Source organism: Cydia splendana, chromosome 6 (genome assembly GCF_910591565.1).
Source record: "Cydia splendana chromosome 6, ilCydSple1.2, whole genome shotgun sequence".
Classification (NCBI taxonomy): Eukaryota; Metazoa; Arthropoda; class Insecta; order Lepidoptera; family Tortricidae; genus Cydia; species Cydia splendana.
The window spans coordinates 17,758,409-17,780,070 of record NC_085965.1 but is presented as its reverse complement, the minus strand read 5'-3'; the positions used below and the strand labels follow the sequence as shown (position 1 = coordinate 17,780,070).

General features: G+C 38.8%; 2 protein-coding genes and 1 long non-coding RNA gene across 3 annotated transcripts in view; 1 reads left to right on the top strand and 2 right to left on the bottom strand.

The window, feature by feature from the left end:
• LOC134791747 (uncharacterized) overlaps positions 1–15,003 on the bottom strand; it is a 53,967-nt gene extending 38,964 nt beyond the window's left edge. The window contains exons 1-2 of the mRNA XM_063762889.1: positions 14,576–15,003; positions 13,895–13,974 (exon numbers count right to left, since the gene is read on the bottom strand). Of these exons, the coding sequence (XP_063618959.1) occupies positions 13,895–13,974; positions 14,576–14,909 (414 nt within the window). The 5' untranslated portion in view covers positions 14,910–15,003. The remainder of the gene's footprint in view (positions 1–13,894; positions 13,975–14,575) is intronic.
• LOC134791805 (uncharacterized) overlaps positions 1–21,662 on the bottom strand; it is a 470,284-nt gene that overhangs the window by 366,710 nt on the left and 81,912 nt on the right. The window lies entirely within an intron of this gene.
• LOC134791899 (prostaglandin reductase 1-like) lies at positions 12,741–13,850 on the top strand. The gene has a single exon (XM_063763020.1). The coding sequence runs from the start codon at positions 12,811–12,813 to the stop codon at positions 13,819–13,821; it is 1,011 nt and encodes a 336-aa protein (XP_063619090.1). The 5' UTR covers positions 12,741–12,810; the 3' UTR covers positions 13,822–13,850.

Sequence of the window (21,662 nt, the reverse complement as noted above, 5' to 3'; positions counted from 1 at the left end):
ATAAATGATCGTATTAGATTATTAATTGTTAAATATTTGCTGTAATTATTATTAAAACGTGTTTTTCAATTAAAAGACACATCAAGATTGTTTATCTTATTTCTAATGCTAAAAAAAACGAACTATAGTGTCGGGATAACTTGAAGTTTCGTATCGTATCGTATGGCGAGACTCATGACTTAGTTAGTTGATTTGTCCAGCATGGAGGAGGAAGGGAAGGAAGAAATAGACATGCCAATAGAGATTCTATGTAGGATGTAACGACTGTTTGAGAGGCAGCGACATTCTGGCCTAAAGCGAAAACTTAAATTTAACATTGACACTTCGCTGGCCCAATATTACAGGGTTCTATGTTTCACTTTTATCGAACTGAAATTTGAACATTGTCATAGTGACATTAAGTCGAATTTCAACTATCTTGAAAATGTAACATAGAACCCTGTAACATTGGACCAGCGACTTGACGCCAATAAAGCTTGCGCTGGTGTCTTCTACAGTTGCACTCCCTTACGCGTTGTAGACCTTGTAGCCTAAATCTGATAAAATCAATCATGACAACGACACTTCGCGCCAATAAACAGGTTGTGTATTTATTTTCAATGATTAGGAGGCACACTAGCAGACGAATAGGCTGATGGTAAGCGGTCATCGTCGCCCATGGACACCGCAACACCAGGGGGATTGTGAGTGCATTACCGGCTTTCTAGATAGGTATAGAAGGTTTGAAGCTCGTCTCGGTCCGGAAATACTGCAGGCGTCAGTTCATTCCACAGCATATGCACACCCTGACTTCCTGCAGTCCGTGCAGGCTCTATTATCTCGTGCTCTCTGGATTTTCTTCGAGAAAATTTGTCGCCGATAGTGAGCTATTTACAGATAAATCATACTGGGTGAGCCAACTTAAAACTTATTGGACTTTGAAACCAATGCTACAAACAACAGTTACATACATGATAAGATACGTAGAGTTTTACTTAGGGGTCAATTTCACCAAACGAGCATTTTTATCTAATTTCCATGTAATTTTGAAATATTGATATGATATAACAAAATATGATGTGATAATTCGTAGAAAAATAAAATAAAGCCAAAATTTCTTACAGGGTACACATATTCATGAAATTTTGAAAGATATTTCAGTTTGAAAATTTCATCCGGGCACGGGATTTTTTCTGTCCATGGGAATTGGATTTTGCTGGCACGGGAATTAGTTTTCTAGGAATTATTCGTATTTAAACTATGTTTTTTTATTAATCAAAAGTAAAATAATAAACTTTTAGGATTATTAATGACCTATTTCACATTTGAGATCTATTGCATGGTTTTAAAGCATCATACAAATAAGACTGATGATTCAAAAACTTAACTAATGAAGTTAAGGATCTTTCGGAATTAAATAAGAATAAATGTTATTTTTTTAGTTTGATTATTATTAATGATTAATAGCCATCATCTGACTTTAAGAAACATCGTCGTAGTTGATTTCAATTTTATATAATGGAATATCGTATGAACTGTTGGACAGCCTTTATTGTAGGTTTGTTTAAAAGTAGTATATTACTAATATTTATGAATAACATAGATTGTTTTGGTTTTTTAATGAGTCTGAGTATTTGAATCGTAAGCTTTAACGATAGAATTTGTTAGCATTCGTGGATTCGCAGCGAATTAATAAAAAAGCGATTTTTACTATGTATTCATTAAAATTCGCATAATATATAGCCCAGTTGTAATTGTTCCATGATATATGACCTAAATAACGCTAAAAGATATATAACGTCTGTACGGATAGTACATCTGAGTTGATATGATTCTTGATGGTAGATCAAGCAATCTTGATGGAAACACTGATTTCGGTATATTTATTTATTGATAACCAAGGCATATGAGTACTAGCTAGGAGCACGTATAAACGTAAACTAATTCATAAATCGATGTATGGCGTAATCGCAAATACAGCAATTATTATAAAGTCATTGTATTTAATGCTGACGCGAGAAATGTGCGATGCTTGCATTGTACATATTCCCGGCCAGGAGATGAGAAGTTGATAAGAGATGCTGAGATATTTTTATATAAAACTGATTGATGTAGTGAAATAATTTGAAACTGAATTTGATAGAAGTAAATCCCCTAAACATATTTGTAGAGTTTTTGTAGAGTTGAGCGCAGTTGCCGCGACGCGATGATCTTGTCTCTCAGGGGGTTGTCCGCTGTGGTTGTGCTCGGTCGCTGATGGAATGTAGCTGCGCGATGTGGATGACATCGAGGTCGGTCTGCGACCGTTCTCCCGGGGGGCGGCGGCGGCAGCGGCGGCGGCGAACGAAGGGGTGAGGCGCGCGACGAGTTGACGGCGTCGAATGCAGCGGCGCACGTACAACGCTGCTAACACGATGACTATGCCCAGGACCACGTAGATTACTGTGTAATGATGAACGTCGTGGTAGTTGATTCTGTCTGATAGCGCTCCCTCGTTCTTCATGTGTTCGATTTGCTCTTTGATGACCTTGCAATATTTGTCATTGTTTTCAAGAGCATTTGATTCGCCTTGTAAGACTGGTACTGTTAAGTTTATAACGTTGTTTATGGAGGGCATGTCGAACTTAACAACTGTTGCTTGTGTTTTGATGTCGTTCGAATGTTTCTTCTGTGGAATTATGGTAAAGGCGTCTCCATTTAACACGCACTCTGTTTGAAGGGTTATGATTCCTGCCTTATTTAGATGCTCGGCCTTGACTTCCTGTCCGCATATGATTCTCGCCGTGCACTCGTCACAACAAAAGAATAGGTATGTATTCATAGTGCTTAGTTCCGTCCATATGTTGTAGCAAGTGTCAGAGTCCGCTGAGCACTCGTTTGAAACTTGATCGGCAATGCAGAGGCGTGAGTCAGACTTTAGTTGATAAATTGGACCTTGTAGCGTACAAATAAGAGTATTAGAATCGTAGTGCGAGCATTTCTTTACGGTTTCATCCAACATAGGTATATACGATTCTTTTTTGATATTTATAGCCACTTGATGCGCTATAGGTCGTATTTTGATCATATTTTTTCCAACTTGACGTGGAATTGATATTAATCTGAAGAGTTCGTACACATCTTGAAAAACTAAGGGAATCTTGATTTCGAAGATAAGGTACTGGCGGGTCATTCTTGTTCGCACCTTCATTAATTGATATAGTTTGGGTAGATCGGTGTTGATGTTTTCACAGGGTAGAGTCAAATCCTTTGGCATCTGCCCGGCTATGATATTCAGCTCATCTTTCAACTGTTGTGGTGTCAAGAGGTGAACGTTGAATTTGCCGTAAATGACGTTAGCGATGGTGTCCAATAAAGTGTCTTGTATGCTCTTCAGGTTTACGAGTATGTTATTAGCGATGATTGATGACACGGTGATTTCATTTATTTGGGTTGTTTGTTGAATTTCGGTTGCCTGTTTGTTAAGGCTCATCTCGATGTTGTTTATGTGTTGGTTGAAAGTTTTGTGCTGATTTTGCATTGATGTTTCAACTCTCTTTAGTAGATTGGCTTCCGTTTCTATAACCGAGGTTTGATTCCTCCATAATTGTGCCAAATGTTTTTCATTAGCTCTGGTCGGGTCGATGTCCTTCTGATATTGTTCGGCGAACTGATCGTCGAGCACGCCGAATAGGCTGTGAGCGAGGTTGCCGACGCCGTTGAAGAATGCTTTCTTCTTTCGTGGTAATTCGACACGTTGACCGAGTAGCATGCTGTCGTAGTATTTTAATTCCGAAAAGGCGTGACGCAGTTGATTGAGTACGATGTTACACTGTTGTTTATTTTCGATGGCGTGACACATATTTTCCAAGTGCTTGATGTATTTGGAAAATAGTTCTGATCCTTCCCAGTATGGATTGATGTCATAATAAACTACAAGTTTCCACTCGTCTCGGGCCAGTTTCATATTTGTTATTTTATCAAAGTAAATGCCTTGTCCCTCTTTGAAACGTGATACGTCATGAGTGCATTGCGCCGGCGATATAAATAACATAAACATCATAAGCGCCATAGTGATGTAACCAATGAGTTTAGATTTTGCTGGTTTTCTTTGCTTTGTTTGTCTTGCAGGGGGCGTGGCCGATGTATATTTTTTCTGATCTTCACTGGTTGATGATTCGTTTTCTGATACTGCCAGTTTTGACAGCTTGATGATGGGCCTTTTGATTAATGAATTTTTTGTCTTTACTGAAGCGACACCGACAAGGCCGTCCTTTCCTGCATGAACATCTGATACCCTGCCAAGAGCCCACTTGCCGGCAGGTAAATTTGCGTCGTGAATGATTACGACGTCGCCGATTTCAATGTTTGGCTTGGGTTGCGTCCATTGACAGCGTGATTGTAACTGACACAGGTATTCAGTTTGCCATTTTCTCCATATATCTTGGAATATTTTCTGTGTTAAGCGCCACCGTGTACGCTCGTCCCTTTCAGTCTCAACGATGTGGAGAGTCGGACCACTTGCTAAAAAGTGTGCCGGTGTGATATAATCCAAGTCGTCAGGGTCCTCGGTCAATGCACACAGTGGACGTGCATTTAAACAACCCTCTATCTGTGCCAATAGAGTCGAAAATTCTTCGAAGTTTAGGTGCTGTTCTCCCAGCACTCGGTGAAGATGATGTTTGAGGCTTTTGACGGCCGCTTCCCACAGGCCGCCCGCGCTGGGCCACGAAGGTGCATTGAAGTGCCAGCTGATGTTCATATCGCTGATTGCTTTGAAGAATGATTCATCTAGCGAGGCAGTGATCTCTTCATACTCCCTTTTAATTGCTTTGTTGGCTTTAGTAAAATTTGTGCCATTGTCACTAAAGATGTGACGGGGTGCTCCACGCCGGGCGGACATTCTCCGTAGATCGGCCAGAAATGATTCCGAGCTTAGGTCTGAAACTAGCTCTAAGTGCACTGCCTTTGTCGCCATGCAGACAAACACAGCAATGTAGCCCTTAGTTGTTTTGATGCCGCGACCCTTGCTTGCCTTCACTGATACGTATCCTGTATAGTCCACAACGGTATTATAAAATGGCCTTGATGGATTCGACCTTGACTCAGGTAAGTCACCCATGAGTTGTGATAGTTTTTGAGGTTTCTGCTTAAGGCACGTTATGCAACGGCGTAGGAGATTTTTCGTAGCTCTATTACCTCCTACAATCCACACTGATTCTCTTAGCTTGGAGTGTGTGAGTTTGGCGGTCCCGTGCAAAACAGCTTTATGTGCTTGATCTATAAGCAACTCCGTCAGGTGACCTCTGTGTGGAATAATAAGAGGGTGCTTCATTTCCCAGCTGATGTGTGCGTTATGAAGTCGTCCTCGAACGCGTAACATTCCATGTTGATCCAGGAAAGGTCTTAATTTCAAAATACTGCTCTTTAAATCCACTGATTGATTTGTTTTCAAATTGATGATTTCATTTGAAAACTCTCTTTCTTGCACGTACTTGATGATTCTATTTTTAGCGCTTCTTATCTCGTCAGCTGTTAGGTAACTCGAGAACTGCTGACGCGGCGAGGCCACTCGTAGTATCCATGCGAGCACGCGGGTGCAATGTGTCAAGTTGCTATGTTTGCTTATTAATTCATTGATAATGTCCCCGTCTGTTTGTTTACATGTTACCGCGTGGCATTGTTTTGATATTTTAACCTCTTGATCGGTAGTGAATGTGGGCTTTTCTTGATTTTCACTGTATGATGATAGCCAGTTTGGACCATTCCACCAAAGAGGATGTTTTAGTAATTGTTGGGCCGTAATTCCGCGACTAGCGCAGTCAGCCGGGTTTTCTTCGGACTTGACGTAGTTCCAACAAATCGGCGGTATGATTTTTGTAATTTGTGTAACCCTGTTAGCTATAAATGGCTTCCATTTGCTAGGTTCGCCATTTAGCCAGCCCAAAACAGCTGTACTGTCAGACCAGCAGACCAATTTGATTTTGTTTTCTGATAGGGATTGCTTGACCTTCTCCATGAGGGCTGATAGAAGTAGAGCTGCACACAGTTCTAATCTCGGCAAGGTCACAGCTTTTTTCGACGGTACGAGTCTTGATTTTGCTGCTATCAGTACCGGCGGCGACGTTGATTGTTTGTCATCGGTAGGGATGACACGGCAGTAGATTGCGCACGCGTATGCTTTCGTCGATGCATCGCAATAACCGTGTAGTTCAAGGTCTTGATTCTTGTAGGTATTTAGCCAACGCGGGATTTTGATGTCTTTGATAGTTTGTAGATCTTGTGAAATTGTGTACCATTCCTTCTTGATATTATGGGGTACTTGATCGTTCCATCCGATGTCATTTGATATGACATTTTGAAACAGTAACTTCAATTTCGTGGTTACTGGCGATAGCCACCCGAGAGGGTCGAATACTTTCGCTATACTTGACAGTAACTCTCTCTTCGTCATTGTGATCGATGTTTGAGTTGATAGTGGTGCAATTTTTAGTTGAAATGTAAATAGGTCTTCCTGCGGGTGCCAGCGTAGACCCAGCGTTTTCGTTGTTTCTTGATCTTTGAACTCGAATGTTTGTTGCTGATCTTGAGAAGAAGAAGAAGAAGAAAGAAGAGAAGAAGCGAAGATTGAACCCTCCTGATTTTAATAATTCGATCAAATCTTGTTTCATTTTCTTCGCTGATCCGAAATCGTGACAGCCGTGTAGAAGGTCATCCATGTAAAAACTCTCTTCTACGACTTTAGCCGCTTCAGGATAATTGTGGCGTTCGTCCTTGGCCAGCTGTCTTAACGTCATCATGGCTAACCAGGGGGCAGCCTTGGTGCCGTAGGTTGTGGTCGTTAATGCGTATTCACGAAACCTTTGATGTTCATTGTCTCTCCAAATGATCTTCTGATATTTTTGATCTTGAATGTTTATACCAATCATTCTAAACATTTTTTCTATGTCTGCAACGTACGCGACCTCATATTGTCTCCACTTAATGATGAGTGACAATAAGTCGTGTTGTAAATTGGGTCCGCTGTACATGATGTCGTTCAGACTTGTCCCATTTGACGTTTTGGCAGACGCATTATACACGACTCTAAGAGATGTAGTTGCTGCCTTTGCACGCAGAGATGTGGCAAGAAGCACTCTTGTGTTGAATTGGGTGGGCCGTCGATTTCGTCTGTACATTCGCGCATATGGCCCAAACTTATGTATTCTTGAATAAACTTCTTGTACTCTCTTTCAATATTTTGATCCTTTCGAAACTTGATCTCGAGTTGCCTGAACTGTGCTATGGCAATGTTCTTAGAGCGTCCTAGAGCATTTTCCTTCTCTGGCTTCAACGGCAATCGAACGACGTATCTTCCGTCTTCTTGTCGAAATGTAATTTCGCGGTAGAAGTTTATACAATGTTGATCTTCTGATGACAAACTTGGTGCTTCATTGATGTCTTCTATGGTCCAAAAGCGCGAGATATCATTCATGTTGTTGACGACGGTGCAGCATTGATACGATGGCAATGGGACCTTTCCGTTTATGATGTACCCAAGTTTCGTTTTCTGAGCTACAGGGAGGTCATCGCCTTCTATTATGGTTCCATTTTGGACGAATTTAGCGTAGATTTCTGTTCCCAAGATTATATCGATAGGGCGGCTGATGTTGTAATCCGGGTCTGCCAGTGGAAGTCCTCTTAAGTACGACAGATCGGGTTTGATGAAGGTTTGATTCGGTAGGGGAAGAGTGAGTTTATTCATGATAAATAACTCGCCGTCAAATTGAAAGTCACAATGCATTGATGACATGGTGACGTTTATAACACCGTTGCAGGTGTTTCCACTAATGCCGAGGCCATACATAGTGTCGTTACAGCTTTCTCGGGGTATCTGTAGAAGTTGAGCCGCAGCCTCCGTGATCAATGACATCTGGGCTCCAGGATCAATAAATGCTCTCAGAACGTGATAAGTTCCATTTACTGCCCTTGCTTTGATGAGGACGGTAGGTAATAAAACTTCTATATTTTTATTACATTCTTGCGTAATAGTTGCAACAGTTTTCCGTTTACTAAGTAGATCGGAAGTATCTTGTTTCTGACTGTAGGCATCATGCACGAGTGTATTATGTCTTTCTTGGCATGTGCGGCATCGACTTGTTGAAAAACATTCCTTATCGTAGTGATTGTAAAGGCAATTTTTGCATAAATTCAAACTTGCAATAATGATTCGTTTGCGTTCTGGCTTTGCACTTTGAAATGTTTCGCAATTAAATATGCCATGATTCTTATTACAAACTGTGCAATGTTTTCTTTGATAATAACTTGATTTAACATCGTTTGATTTATTTTGTGATAATGATGAATCTTTTATGCCTACCAATGGTTTGTAATAAGGTTTTCTTGATGCTTCTGATTGTTGGGATGTTTTTGGTGTGTCCAACTTGCGGCGGCTGGCTTCAAATGATGTAAACTTCATTTCTAGGAAATCTAGAAATTCCATTAAGGTCGGCAAGTCACGTGGGTTCTTTAATGATTCGACGTACTCCGTATGATTTTCCGCGTCCAACTTTTGTGATAAAATATGAACGATAAGCGGATCCCATGACGAGGTGTCCACGCCGAGGTTCCTGATGGCATTTAAGCACTCGTTGGTGGTGTTATGTAGACGCTTGATTTGTTGATATGATTGTTGTTGCATTGTTGATAGCGACAGCAGGTTATTGCAGTGGGCGGTGAAAATCAGTTTCGTGTTGTTGTACCTGTGGTTTAAGATTTCCCAGCAGGTTTCATAATTTTCTGAGCTGATGTTGAGATGTTGAATAAGTTTTTCGGCTTCACCTCTGACCTTATTTTTCAAAAATTGCATCTTTTGTGCGTTGGACATGGAGCGATTATGATGTATGGCTTCATTAAATAGATCCTTGAATGAAACCCACTATTGGTATTTCCCACTAAACGGCGGTATGTCCATAACGGGGGTTGATTTCTCACGGTGAGCCATAGACCATATTTTTGAATTGATAGATTTTTTGATGTCTTGGAATTTCCTCTCATATTTGTAGAACGTTTGATTGTAGGTTTCGTCGTCTTCGAAAAGTTCACTGTCGATGTCCCAGTGAAGCGTGTCAATGGTTGTCCAACGAGACTGGACTGATTTGAGTAAATCTTCTAATTCCCACTTTTCATTAACGGTGGAGAGGTCTCTGTAATGTAAAGTACGCGCGAAGGCCTTGAAGTTGCTCTGTTGTTTTCTCATCTTCTCTGACAACTTGGCAACATCGACGCTTGGTTTTTCGGTGAAATTGAAAATAGGTGGAATTGCGAACCCTGGATTGACTGGAGCCCGGGTAGCCGTCTTATCCTGATTCTCAGATTGATTGTCTTGAGGGACGTCGCGGCTCTGGTGATTTGATGGCCCAGGATGCATTTCTTCAATTTTTGACTTTTCTTCGGCCCAATTGGGCATTGGTGACGAAGGGTGTGTTGAACGTTCCGCTGGTTTCGGTGAGATTGCCCTAGGTCTCGGTGATAAAGGAGCCCTTTTAGCTGTATCCAAATGATCTAGCAATACAGACCGAGCTGATTCGTAGAAGGTTTTGGTTTTGTTGTAAGTCTTTTCAGCAAAATAGGTGCATTCCTCGTTCTTGAATGCTACCAACCTTGCATGATTGCTTTGAAACTCTTGCCAGAATCCGTCGAGGACGGTCAACTTGTTATTGATGTTAGACTCAGTTCGGCGGCTTGGACCATCTTTTTTGTAGTTCTCAAATTGCCTGTTCATATTGGCCATGAGCTGATTTTGATCGTTGCGAATCGCTTCCATTTCCTTTTCTAAACTCATCTTGATTTTTGATTTATTGATGGATAGGTGTAGATATTGATAATAAGTATTAATCAACAAATTATTGACAATACTGTGGCCACTGATTTTTGATGTTTGATAATGATATTGAATTCTTGATTTAAAATTGATGATAATTGCTGCAGCACTGATAATGATGATTTTTCAAGTTCGAGATTCCTCTTACTTGGCTTGATTGTAGACGTTTCTTGATAATCTTGATATCTTCGATGATGAACTGATGCTGTTCTCCTATGACAATGAATATAGTCAGGCTCTGGATGAGTCACAGCGCCTGTTCAATCCGCACGGTGAGACCCGCTTGTGGGAGGCCGTTTGGACGAAATCACTGTCACAGTCACTGATAGTTTCGAAGGACCATAAGATGTACGGATAGTACATCTGAGTTGATATGATTCTTGATGGTAGATTGCAATCTTGATGGAAACACTGATTTCGGTATATTTATTTATTGATAACCAAGGTATATGAGTACTAGCTAGGAGCACGTATAAACGTAAACTAATTCATAAATCGATGTATGGCGTAATCGCAAATACAGCAATTATTATAAAGTCATTGTATTTAATGCTGACGCGAGAAATGTGCGATGCTTGCATTGTACATATTCCCGGCCAGAAGATGAGAAGTTGATAAGAGATGCTGAGATATTTTTATATAAAACTGATTGATGTAGTGAAATAATTTGAAACTGAATTTGATAGAAGTAAATCCCCTAAACATATTTGTAGAGTTTTTGTAGAGTTGAGCGCAGTTGCCGCGACGCGATGATCTTGTCTCTCAGGGGGTTGTCCGCTGTGGTTGTGCTCGGTCGCTGATGGAATGGAGCTGCGCGATGTGGATGACATCGAGGTCGGTCTACGACCGCTTCTCATCTCCTGGCCGGGAATATGTACAATGCAAGCATCGCACATTTCTCGCGTCAGCATTAAATATAATGACTTTATAATAATTGCTGTATTTGCGATTACGCCATACATCGATTTATGAATTAATTTACGTTTATACGTGCTCCTAGCTAGTACTCGTATACCTTGGTTATCAATAAATAAATATACCGAAATCAGTGTTTCCATCAAGATTGCAATCTACCATCAAGAATCATATCAACTCAGATGTACTATCCGTACAACGTCCATAGTAATAGCGTTTAATAATTAAAATAAATGATGATTTCTAATTTTACTTATTTATTATATATTCATGATTTCAATTAATTTTAATTTATTTATAAATCTTGATCTCATTGTCAATTGTCAAAACATTGTGTCAATTATTTACATATATGTATAATGTTAATGATTAATTTTAATGTACTTACTAACATGTAGCTGTAATGATATGATACTAACAATATTGTATGGAGTTTTTTAATATTCTGAAATAAAGATATTTTATTTATTTTTATTTAATTACCGTGCCTAGAAAACGAGGCATGGGAATTAGATTTCGTAAGAAATAAAATCGTTTAAAATCGAATTCGCATATTACAGAAATTCTATGTTGTCCTCAATATTAAGATAGAAATGGGCTATGTCACACTATAGTTCGTTTTTTTTTAGCATTAGAAATAAGGTAAACAATCTTGATGTGTCTTTTAATTGAAAAACACATTTTAAAAATAAGTTACGGCAAATATGTAACAATTATGAATCTAATACGATCATTTATATTCTTCTGCTTTCATAAGTAATAGTTACTGATTTTAAAAAGCGTTTTTCAATTAAAAGACATGTCAAATAAATAAATAAATAATAAATAAATATTATAGGGACATTCTTACACAAATTGACTAAGCCCCACGGTAAGCTCAAGAAGGCTTGTGTTGTGGGTACTCAGACAACGATATATATAATATATAAATACTTAAATACATAGAAAACAACCATGACTCAGGAACAAATATCTGTATCATCATACAAATAAATGCCCTTACCAGGATTCGAACCCGGGACCATCGGCTTCATAGGCAGGGTCACTACCCACTAGGCCAGACCGGTCGTCAAGATCGCTTACATTCTTTCAAGTTATTTCTAATGCTAAAAAAAACGAACTATAGTGCTCGTTAACGAAAAGATGTTTAAATTATATACATTATTGCGGCCACAGAAATTATTATTGTGGCCATGGAAATTAAGTACATAAAAATTGTCGCCCTACCCGTTTTCATTATTCTGTCGTAAATTTCTAGAAACTTCAGTGGCTTGTCAAAATCGTACTTACCTATATTATCTATTAGACGATACATGACAGAACAAGAAAAGGGAAGTGCAGTACAAGTCAAGGCTTCTCGCGCGATGTTGATTGGCTTTGAAATTTTTCAACAAAAAAATACTCTCGAGCTCGGACAAAATTTAATCATCAATCACGAGTTATTTACCACAAAGAAGTTAATGTTTTATATGCTTAGTGATAGTAAATATCATCTACATAGTTTAAGTATTTCATATTCAACAAGTGATACTAATGTACAGTTTTTAGTAGGAATTTTAATTATACCCAAAAACAGATTCCGGACAGGGCACGGGAGTAGTAATTTGAGGCTTTAAGTATTTTTAAGTGTACCCTAAAAACAAATTAATCAGTGAATTAATGTTGACCGCGGTGTGGAAGTGTGACTTTTTTATGAAAAAAAATATGGTACGTATTATCTGATGCTACCTTCCGATTTTCATCTCGGACACAAAAAAAAATGCGTTCAGAAAATGACCCTTAGTATTCAGTATTTATTTCTTGCGAATATTGTATTTATTGAATTTTATGCGCTTTATACCTTAAATTCAATTGTTAAGTTTATAAGTTTTATAACCCAGGATTCTGAGAAATATTGGATTAAATATGTGGCACAAATAAATAAATTATATGACAAAAACTATGAAGAGGCAGATTAAATTTTGATGATTAGATAAGAACCTAATCTAATGTAGATAAAACGTATCATATTTATATCTGAGTGCAAGTTATATCACGTCAGTTTGGATAACGCGAGTGAACGGCAACGGTCTAAAATGGTGAAGCAAAGGAAATATGTCGTGAAGAAACAGTTCCAGGGCGTCCCCAAGCGGGATGACTTCGAAATCGTGGAAACCGAACTACCCCCAATCAAGAATGGGGAGATCCTGATCAAAACCGAATGGATCAGTGTTGATCCCTACCAGCGCGCCTACAACTCCCGCTACCCCGTACCCTACGACCAATTCGGATACCAAGTTAGTTTAGTATTGGAATCCAAAGACCCTAGATATCCAGAAGGCTCTAGAGTCGTCTGTCACCAAGGCTGGTGTGACCACAGCGTCGTTAACACAAGCGAAGGTGGCGCGACTTTAGGCTTAAGCGCTGTTTACAAGCTTCCCGATTTGAAGGGCCTGTCCAATTCTCTGGGGATCGGAGCCATTGGTATGCCGGGAGCGACTGCGTACTTCGGGTTCCTGGAATTATGTCAGCCGAAAGCAGGCGAGACGGTGGTGGTAACTGGTGCTGCTGGGGCAGTTGGGTCCATCGTTGGACAAATCGCCAAGATCAAAGGCTGTACAGTCATCGGCTTCGCTGGTTCCGACGACAAGGTGGAATGGCTCGAGAAGGAGTTGGGTTTTGATAAAGCTTTCAATTATAAAACTGTGGACGTCCTGAAAGATCTGAAGGAAGCAGCGCCTAAAGGAGTAGACTGCTATTTTGATAACGTTGGAGGTGAAATAAGTAGCCAGATCATTTCTCAAATGAACCTCTTTGGAAGAGTTGCCGTCTGCGGAAGTATAAGTGCATACAACGATATGCTGAATCCACCGAAAGCCTCTATAATTCAGCCGAGTATAGTGATGAAACAGTTGAAAATCGAAGGCTTCATCGTTTCGCGATGGCTTTCGCGTTGGCCCGAGGCGTTCGCTGACCTGACAAAGTGGGCGAAATCTGGTCAACTGAAGACCAGAGAGCACGTTACCGAGGGCTTCGACAAGATCTATGATGCATTTGTAGGAATGTTGGCCGGTGAGAATACTGGTAAAGCTGTCGTTAAAGTCTAATTATAAAAAATTCCAAATATTACACTTAACGGTTGTTTCCTTTATCCGTCAAAGAGAGGTAGACTTTACTTACCACATTTGAAGAATTCCAGATAAGTAAACAGCTGATGAGCAATGCAGCGCAGTCAGAAGCTTCAATACACCACATAACACCTGAAAGCACAGTAGGTTTATAAACATAAAAGAATCAGTACCTATGTGTAAGCGAACCATATCACTCTTTGCGCTAGCTAAGAATAAACTTTCAACTCAAACTAAAACTAACTAAACTAAAACTCAAATTTAAAAGCACTTGCGTGTGTACGCTACAAATCTATACCTACGTACGATTTATAATGCGAAGACCAATTTGGTCCCTGAGCCACTATTGGCGTTGTAACTATATACGGTGGCCAAAAAATAAGTGCATTCCCGTTACCAGGGAGGTTTTGGGATTATACTGAGCAACTTTTACTATGGGACCAATCCCGAAATCGCAAAAAAAAAATTACCCTCCCATAGAAAATGGACCAGCCAAAATGTATGAAACAGCCAAATATTTTTTCGCGATTTCGGGGTTGCGGGGGGTTTCGGGGCTGACAGGTAGAGTCAGCTGCAGAAGTTGTTAAGCGGGCGAGGTGTTCAAAATTGCCATGACACGCTCTTATTCTCTTAACAAATAAGTCGCGTCAAGATCATTTTGAGGACCTCGCGCGCTTAGCAACTTCTGCTGCTAATTGTACCTAAATGTTTCTGATAATAAATGTAGACTCACGAGACGTATCGATGTCACAAATATAAAGGTTATTTTCTTTGCTCATCAGCATGAAATGCAAATCGTAGTTGAGCGGGGTTTCGTCAAGCTTAACTGCTTCTAGCTTCACATTGGCAATGAATCCAAGCAATAGACAGACGGAAGCTAGGAAAGCGGGTGATAGGGTGGGTCTTGCGCCGCTGGGCCGCAATTTCGCGCCTCGAAGCGATCTGTTGTATAAGTAGTTATAGCCGATGTCCAAATAGTCTATAAAGCATCCGATGACAGGCACTTCCGAGTTTGAGAAAGTCATGTGCTTAGATTGCAAGGCATCTGTAGTCTCTTTATTGGCCATAATAATCAATTTCACGTATAAGTATTTCAAATAATTTACAATAATTTTCAGAAACTTTTTAATTTAGAAACTTGACAGCAACTTCACATAGGATTTTTTTTTCGTTTAAATAATGGCGTTTACTACAGTAGCAAGTGTCATGTCGATATGTATTAAATCGAAAATTTAGAACTTATAATGAGACTAGACGGGCCCGCAGCTCCGCTCGCGTAAATGAAATAAAGAGTTCGTCTTATGTTTAGTTAAATACCGACATTATTATGTATTCAACCCTGCCATGGTTTAAAACTGTGATAGGGATTTCTTATTTGTAGCCGTTAATATTTGGATAACTCAATTCGCAAATTTGTCAAAAAATGATGTGATTTGATAAAAGGCAAGATTGTATTTTTTCATCTACACGTATTTATTTAAAACTTGTTTCAAGATAAAATTATAATTTTTTCTTATAAGCCTAGTTGCAAAAACGTTCATTAGATTAATTTTCGCCTTAAGACGAATATGGACGACCACCGCCCTTAAATCGCCTTTTCATACAAACATAGGTAGTCTAGTCCTCTCGGTCTTGCGATAGCTCTCGCCAGTCGCCATGGCCGAGGTTGAGCAGGTCTTGAGCAACTACGTCGTTTCAGCGGTACCTAGGACGTCCACTCGGGCGTCTCCCATTTTGTTGTCCCAAGTACCTGCGCTCTCTTCACGGCACGATCCTCTCGCATTCTCTCTAAGTGTCCGAGCCACCACTGAATTTAGCCGCTTTTGTCTCTCAATATTTCGCCACTATATCGGACCACATCCTTATTTCTATGGCAACAAAATTATATTACGATATTTGGCTGACTGCTGACTGTACATTTGCTTATTTTTATCAGGTCGCTCAATAATATCTGAACATGCACTTTAATCTACCTACATAACTTACTATCAACTTTGTATTTTTGGCCCATCTCAGCATTCTTAGCCCGTTCCCCGGACGATGCCATGTTTGCCGAAGCCGTGAAAGTCAATCTGAATAATATAACTCAAAAATAAATTTAAAACAACAAAATACAAATTGATAAGGCTACAAATATAATGACCACCAAAAAATACTTTGGTACCCTAAATAAAATAAAACCGGGCAAGTCCGAGTCGGACTCGCGCACGAAGGGTTCCGTACCATAATGCAAAAAAAAAAAACAAAAAAAAGCAAAAAAAAAACGGTCACCCATCCAAGTACTGACCACTCCCGACGTTGCTTAACTTTGGTCAAAAATCACGTTTGTTGTATGGGAGCCCCATTTAAATCTTTATTTTATTCTGTTTTTAGTATTTGTTGTTATAGCGGCAACAGAAATACATCATCTGTGAAAATTTCAACTGTCTAGCTATCACGGTTCGTGAGATACAGCCTGGTGACAGACGGACGGACGGACGGACAGCGAAGTCTTAGTAATAGGGTCCCGTTTTACACTTTGGGTACGGAACCCTAAAAATCATGCTTACCAAAAAAAATTACTGAACACCAAAAAAATAAGACCTAAAAATACAAAAGTACCACCATTTTAATTACGACTGCACTTCAAATTGTATTCAAATACCAAATATATTGAATGATCACCAAAAATCATTAATGATCACCAAATCTTGAAGACCAAATTAATGCGATATTTTCACCTAAATAAACCACTATGATTACCAAAAAATGTATACATATTACCAAATAAACTGATGCCATAATTACTAGCCCCTCCCGCTCAACCCCCCGTACCCCGCACCGCATACCTACCTTACCTAATCTACTTTTCTAGTAGCATTTCGTTATGCTACTAGAAAAGTAAGTCAAACTGCTATCAGTTAAGTGGGTTAGGTTAGCACTGCGACCCTTACAGAAACGAAATGGTACTAGAAAAGTAGGTCAGGTTAGGTTTGAACTGCGACCTTTACAGAAACGAATGCTACTATAAAAGTGGGTTAGGTTAGGTTAGAACTACGATCCTCACAGAACCGAAATGCTACTAAAAAAGTGGGCTAGGTTAAGTTTCAACTGCTACCCATACAGATACGAAATGCTACTAGTAAAGTGGGTTAGGTTAGGTTTGAACTGCGACCCATACAGAAACGAAGCTACTAGAAAAGTGGGTTAGGTTGACTATCCTATTAAAGCAAATGACTCCAAAATAATCATTCTTCTAGAAACGAAATGCTACTAGAAAAGTGGGTTAGGTTAACACTGATTTAAACTTTCACGATTATTAAACATTATCAAACTGCACAACAAATATCGAATATCGTTAGTGTTGTGTGTCGACAGAGTGACATCCCTAGTGCGCAAAACGTTCAAACTGATAAACAAGACCAAGTGCGGGTAGTTCGAAAAACTCGCGCGGCTAGAAGATGTTGATGTCAACTTGAGCCAGTCTTCTCCGAGACCACGGGGACAACGCCGTCCTCGAAACGTCGGAGGTAAATCTTAAAACTTAAATACGCGATTAAGTCCCGTTGTGCAGTTTGATAATGGGTTAGGTTAGGTTTGAACTGCGCCCCATACAGAACCAAACTGCTATCAGAAAAGTGGGTTAGGTTAGGTTTGAACTGCGACCCTTACAGAAACCAAATGCTACTAGAAAAATGGGTTAGGTTAGGTTTGAACTGCGACCCTTACAGAAAAGAAATGCTACTAGAAAAGTGGGTTAGGTTAGGTTTGAACTGCGACCCTTACAGAAAAGAAATGCTACTAGAAAAGTGGGTTAGGTTAGGTTTGAACTGCGACCCTTACAGAAAAAAAATGCTATAAGAAAAGTGGGTTAGGTTAGGTTTGAACTGCGACCCATACAGAAACGAAAAGCTACTAGAAAAGTGGGTTAGGTTAGGTTTGAACTGCGACCCTTGCAGAAAAGAAATGCTACTAGAAAAGTGGGTTAGGTTAGGTTAGGTTTGAACTGCGACCCTTACAGAAACGAAATGCTACTAGAAAAGTGGGTTAGGTTAGGTTAGAACTGCGACTGTAACAAAAATAAAATTCTACTAGAAAAAGGTGACGAAGTGGATTAATTAATTTAATAGGATAACGATAATTATATTAAATATTTGCACATTTTTAATTAAAATTTGGTTACAATTGTGGTGGTCATTTACTATTTTTGGGTGTACAATGAATATTTTGGAGTCATTTGCTTTAATATGATATCAAGATTTAAAAATTTGGTTATAATTTTACATTAAAATGGAGTTCTAATTTTGGTGGTCATTTACTATTTTTGGGTTTACAATGATTATTTTGGTGTCATTTTCTTTAATAGGATAGCAAGATGTAAAAATTTGGTTATCATTTCACATTAAAATGGGGTTTGAAATTTGGTAATCATTTAGTATTTTTGGGTTAATAATGATTAGTTTGGTGTCATTTCCTTTAAAAGGATAGTAAAGTGTAATAAAATTGGTAATCATTTCACATTAAAATGGTGTTATAATTTTGGTGATCATTCATTATTTTAGGGTGGTAAAATAGATTTTTTTGGTATTAAATTTTACTAAATCTGGTGATCAGTTAAATAGCAGCCAATTGATAATAATAATATAGTAATTACTAATTACTTTGATTGATAAGAATGATAAGTCATATATGACATAAATCACTCGTATGGGCTCTATAGACTAAGGTTGAGGTTGACAGCACTTTTTATTTTACTTCGTGTAAAAAAACTCAGAAATACCTGTATACCAACATGACAAACATTTTACAATTTAGTTTACTTTATCTTACGGATTATTTGGTCTAATCTGTTCTGTAGCACCGCCAAACGAAAGCAACCGAGAGTTGCCGAGAAATGGACGATGTCGTAAAATGAAGATTGTTATGAAAATTTCTTTTCCTTATTGTAAATTAAATACGCATCGGAAGCGATAGTTTTTATGCTCTAGTTCTATTCCCATATGTAGATAATTGATTTGAACAGGTTTTTCTTATCATACGTGCGTCGTATTCGAGAAACGTGTCAAAAACTTTTTAAGAAATTTGTAAGGCGCCATCTCGCTTCTTCCCTCGTTTTTTATCCCGTTCTGGTTTTTGAATTTTATATATATGATGATAATTAATAATGGCTGCTATTTAACTGATCACCAGATTTACTAAAATTTAATACCAAAAAAATATATTTTACCACCCTAAAATAATAAATGATCACAAAAATTAAAACACCATTTTAATGTGAAATGATTACCAATTTTATTACATTTTACTATCCTATTAAAGAAAATGACACCAAACTCATCATTGTTAACCCAAAAATAGTAAATGATAACCAAATTTCAAACCCCATTTTAATGCGAAATGATAACCAAATTTTTACATCTTGCTATCCTATTAAAGAAAATGACACCAAAATAATCATTGTAAACCCAAAAATAGTAAATGACCACCAATAATAGAACTCCATTATAATGTAATTTTATAACCAAATTTTTAAATCGAGCTATCTTATTAAAGCAAATGACTCCAAAATAATCATTGTAAACCCAAAACTAGTAAATGACGACCACAATTGTAACCACATTTTAATTAAAAATGTGCAAATATTTAATATATCGTTATCCTATTAAATTAATTAATCCACTTCGTCACCTTTTTCTAGTAACATTTTATTTCTGTAACAGTCGCCGTCCAAACCTAACCTAACCCATTTTTCTAGTAGCATTTTTTTTCTGCAAGGGTCGCAGTTCAAACCTAACCTAACCTACTTTTCTAGTAGCATTTCGTTTCCGTATGGGTCGCAGTTCAAACCTAACCTAACCCACTTTCTAGTAGCATTTCTTTTCTGTAAGGGTCGCAGTTCAAACCTAACCTAACCCACTTTTCTAGTAGCATTTCTTTTCTGTAAGGGTCGCAATTCAAACCTAACCTAACCCACTTTTCTAGTAGCATCTCGTTTCTGAATGGGTCGCAGTTCAAACCTAACCTAACCCACTTTCTAGTAGCATTTCTTTTCTGTAAGGGTCGCAGTTCAAACCTAATCTAACCCACTTTTCTAGTAGCATTTCTTTTCTGTAAGGGTCGCAGTTCAAACCTAACCTAACCCACTTTTCTAGTAGCATCTCGTTTCTGTATGGGTCGCAGTTCAAACCTAACCTAACCCACTTTTCTAGTAGCATTTCTTTTCTGTAAGGGTCGCAGTTCAAACCTAACCTAACCCACTTTTCTAGTAGCATTTCTTTTCTGTAAGGGTCCCAGTTCAAACCTAATTCTGTACGGGTCGCAGTGCTAACCTAACCCACTTAACTGATAGCAGTTCAAACCTAACCCAACCTACTTTTCTAGTAGCATTTCAGTATGCTACTAGAAAAGTAGGTTAGGTTAGGTAGGTATGCGGTGCGGGGTACGGGGGGTTGAGCGGGAGAGGCTAGTAATTTTGGCATCATTTTACTTTATTTGGTAATACGTATACAGTTTTTGGTAATCATAGTGGTTTATTAGGTGAAAATATCGCATTAATTTGGTCTTCAAGATTTGGTGATCATTAATGATTTTTGGTGATCATTCAATATATTTGGTATTCGAATACAATTTTAAGTGTAGTCATAATTAAAATGGTGGCACTTTTGTAATTTTAGGCCTTATATTTTTGGTGTTCAGTAATTTTTTTTGGTAAGCATGATTTTTTTATTTAGGGTACTAAAGTATTTTTTGGTGGTCATTATATTTGTAGCCATTAATAATAGTTGCTGATTCCAAAAATGGTAAGTATCTTCGAGCAACACGGAAGGGAGGCGGCATTCGCACTATTTCCCCTCTGCCTAGGTACAAGATCAACTGATCTAGCGCGGGTAATAAAACTAGTTGCGCTCGGATTTTTCACTAGACCGAGTCCAGACGCGCGCGTGAACACAGCAGCAGAAAAAATGCCTAATTGCTCGGTTTTTTGTTGTAAAAAGAGGTCGGAGACATCAAATTTACAAAAAGAAGATGTTACATTTCACATGTAATATTTTTTTTTACAGATCATACGTATAATTACATTTAAACACAATTATTATATTTTAGCAGTGGCGTAGCTAGGGGGGGGCGGCGGGGGCGGCCCGCCCCGGGTGTCACCCATTTGGGGGGTGACACCCGACCGTGAACATCAGTAGTGCCATCTATAAAAAATCGTAAAACTGTGGCAGATTGCACAACCGCCAGTAAGGAAATAATATACAACATGCCCACGAGGAACCCGAGAGATTTTGACAGAATATTCCTGATCATATTTAAAGACTAAAATATCCTATAAACTGTTTTGGAATTCGCCTAGTTTCATAGTCCAGTAGCACCAGCATAGCAATGTACAAATTGCAGAACATTCCCAAAAAGCGGAAACGTTCTCGAGAATGTTCTCAGAACATGGAAATTATTGTTCCGCCATCTTGGTTTTTTTCCAAAAAAACTTTTTTTTGACATAGGAATCTAGAGGCCTCTATCTCCCGCCATGCCAAATCTCAGCGCGCTCGCACCAACTTGAAAAAAATTAAAAAAAAAGTCGGCCATTTTTTTTTAATGCAGTTTGTTTTGTCTCGGGGCCCTCTATGACATTTGGTCGAGCACCCCCCCCCCCCCCCCACCTATCACGCACCGTTTAAAAGTTGCCATACAAAATAAAAGTGGCCAGTTTTCCCGCAATTGTAGCATTTTTCCAAAAAACAATTTTTGAAAAGTATTTAGGGGATCCCGAGATTCCGTGGCCAAAATTTCAGCGCGCTAGTGCAAACTTGAAAAAATAAAATAAAAAAGTCGGCCATATT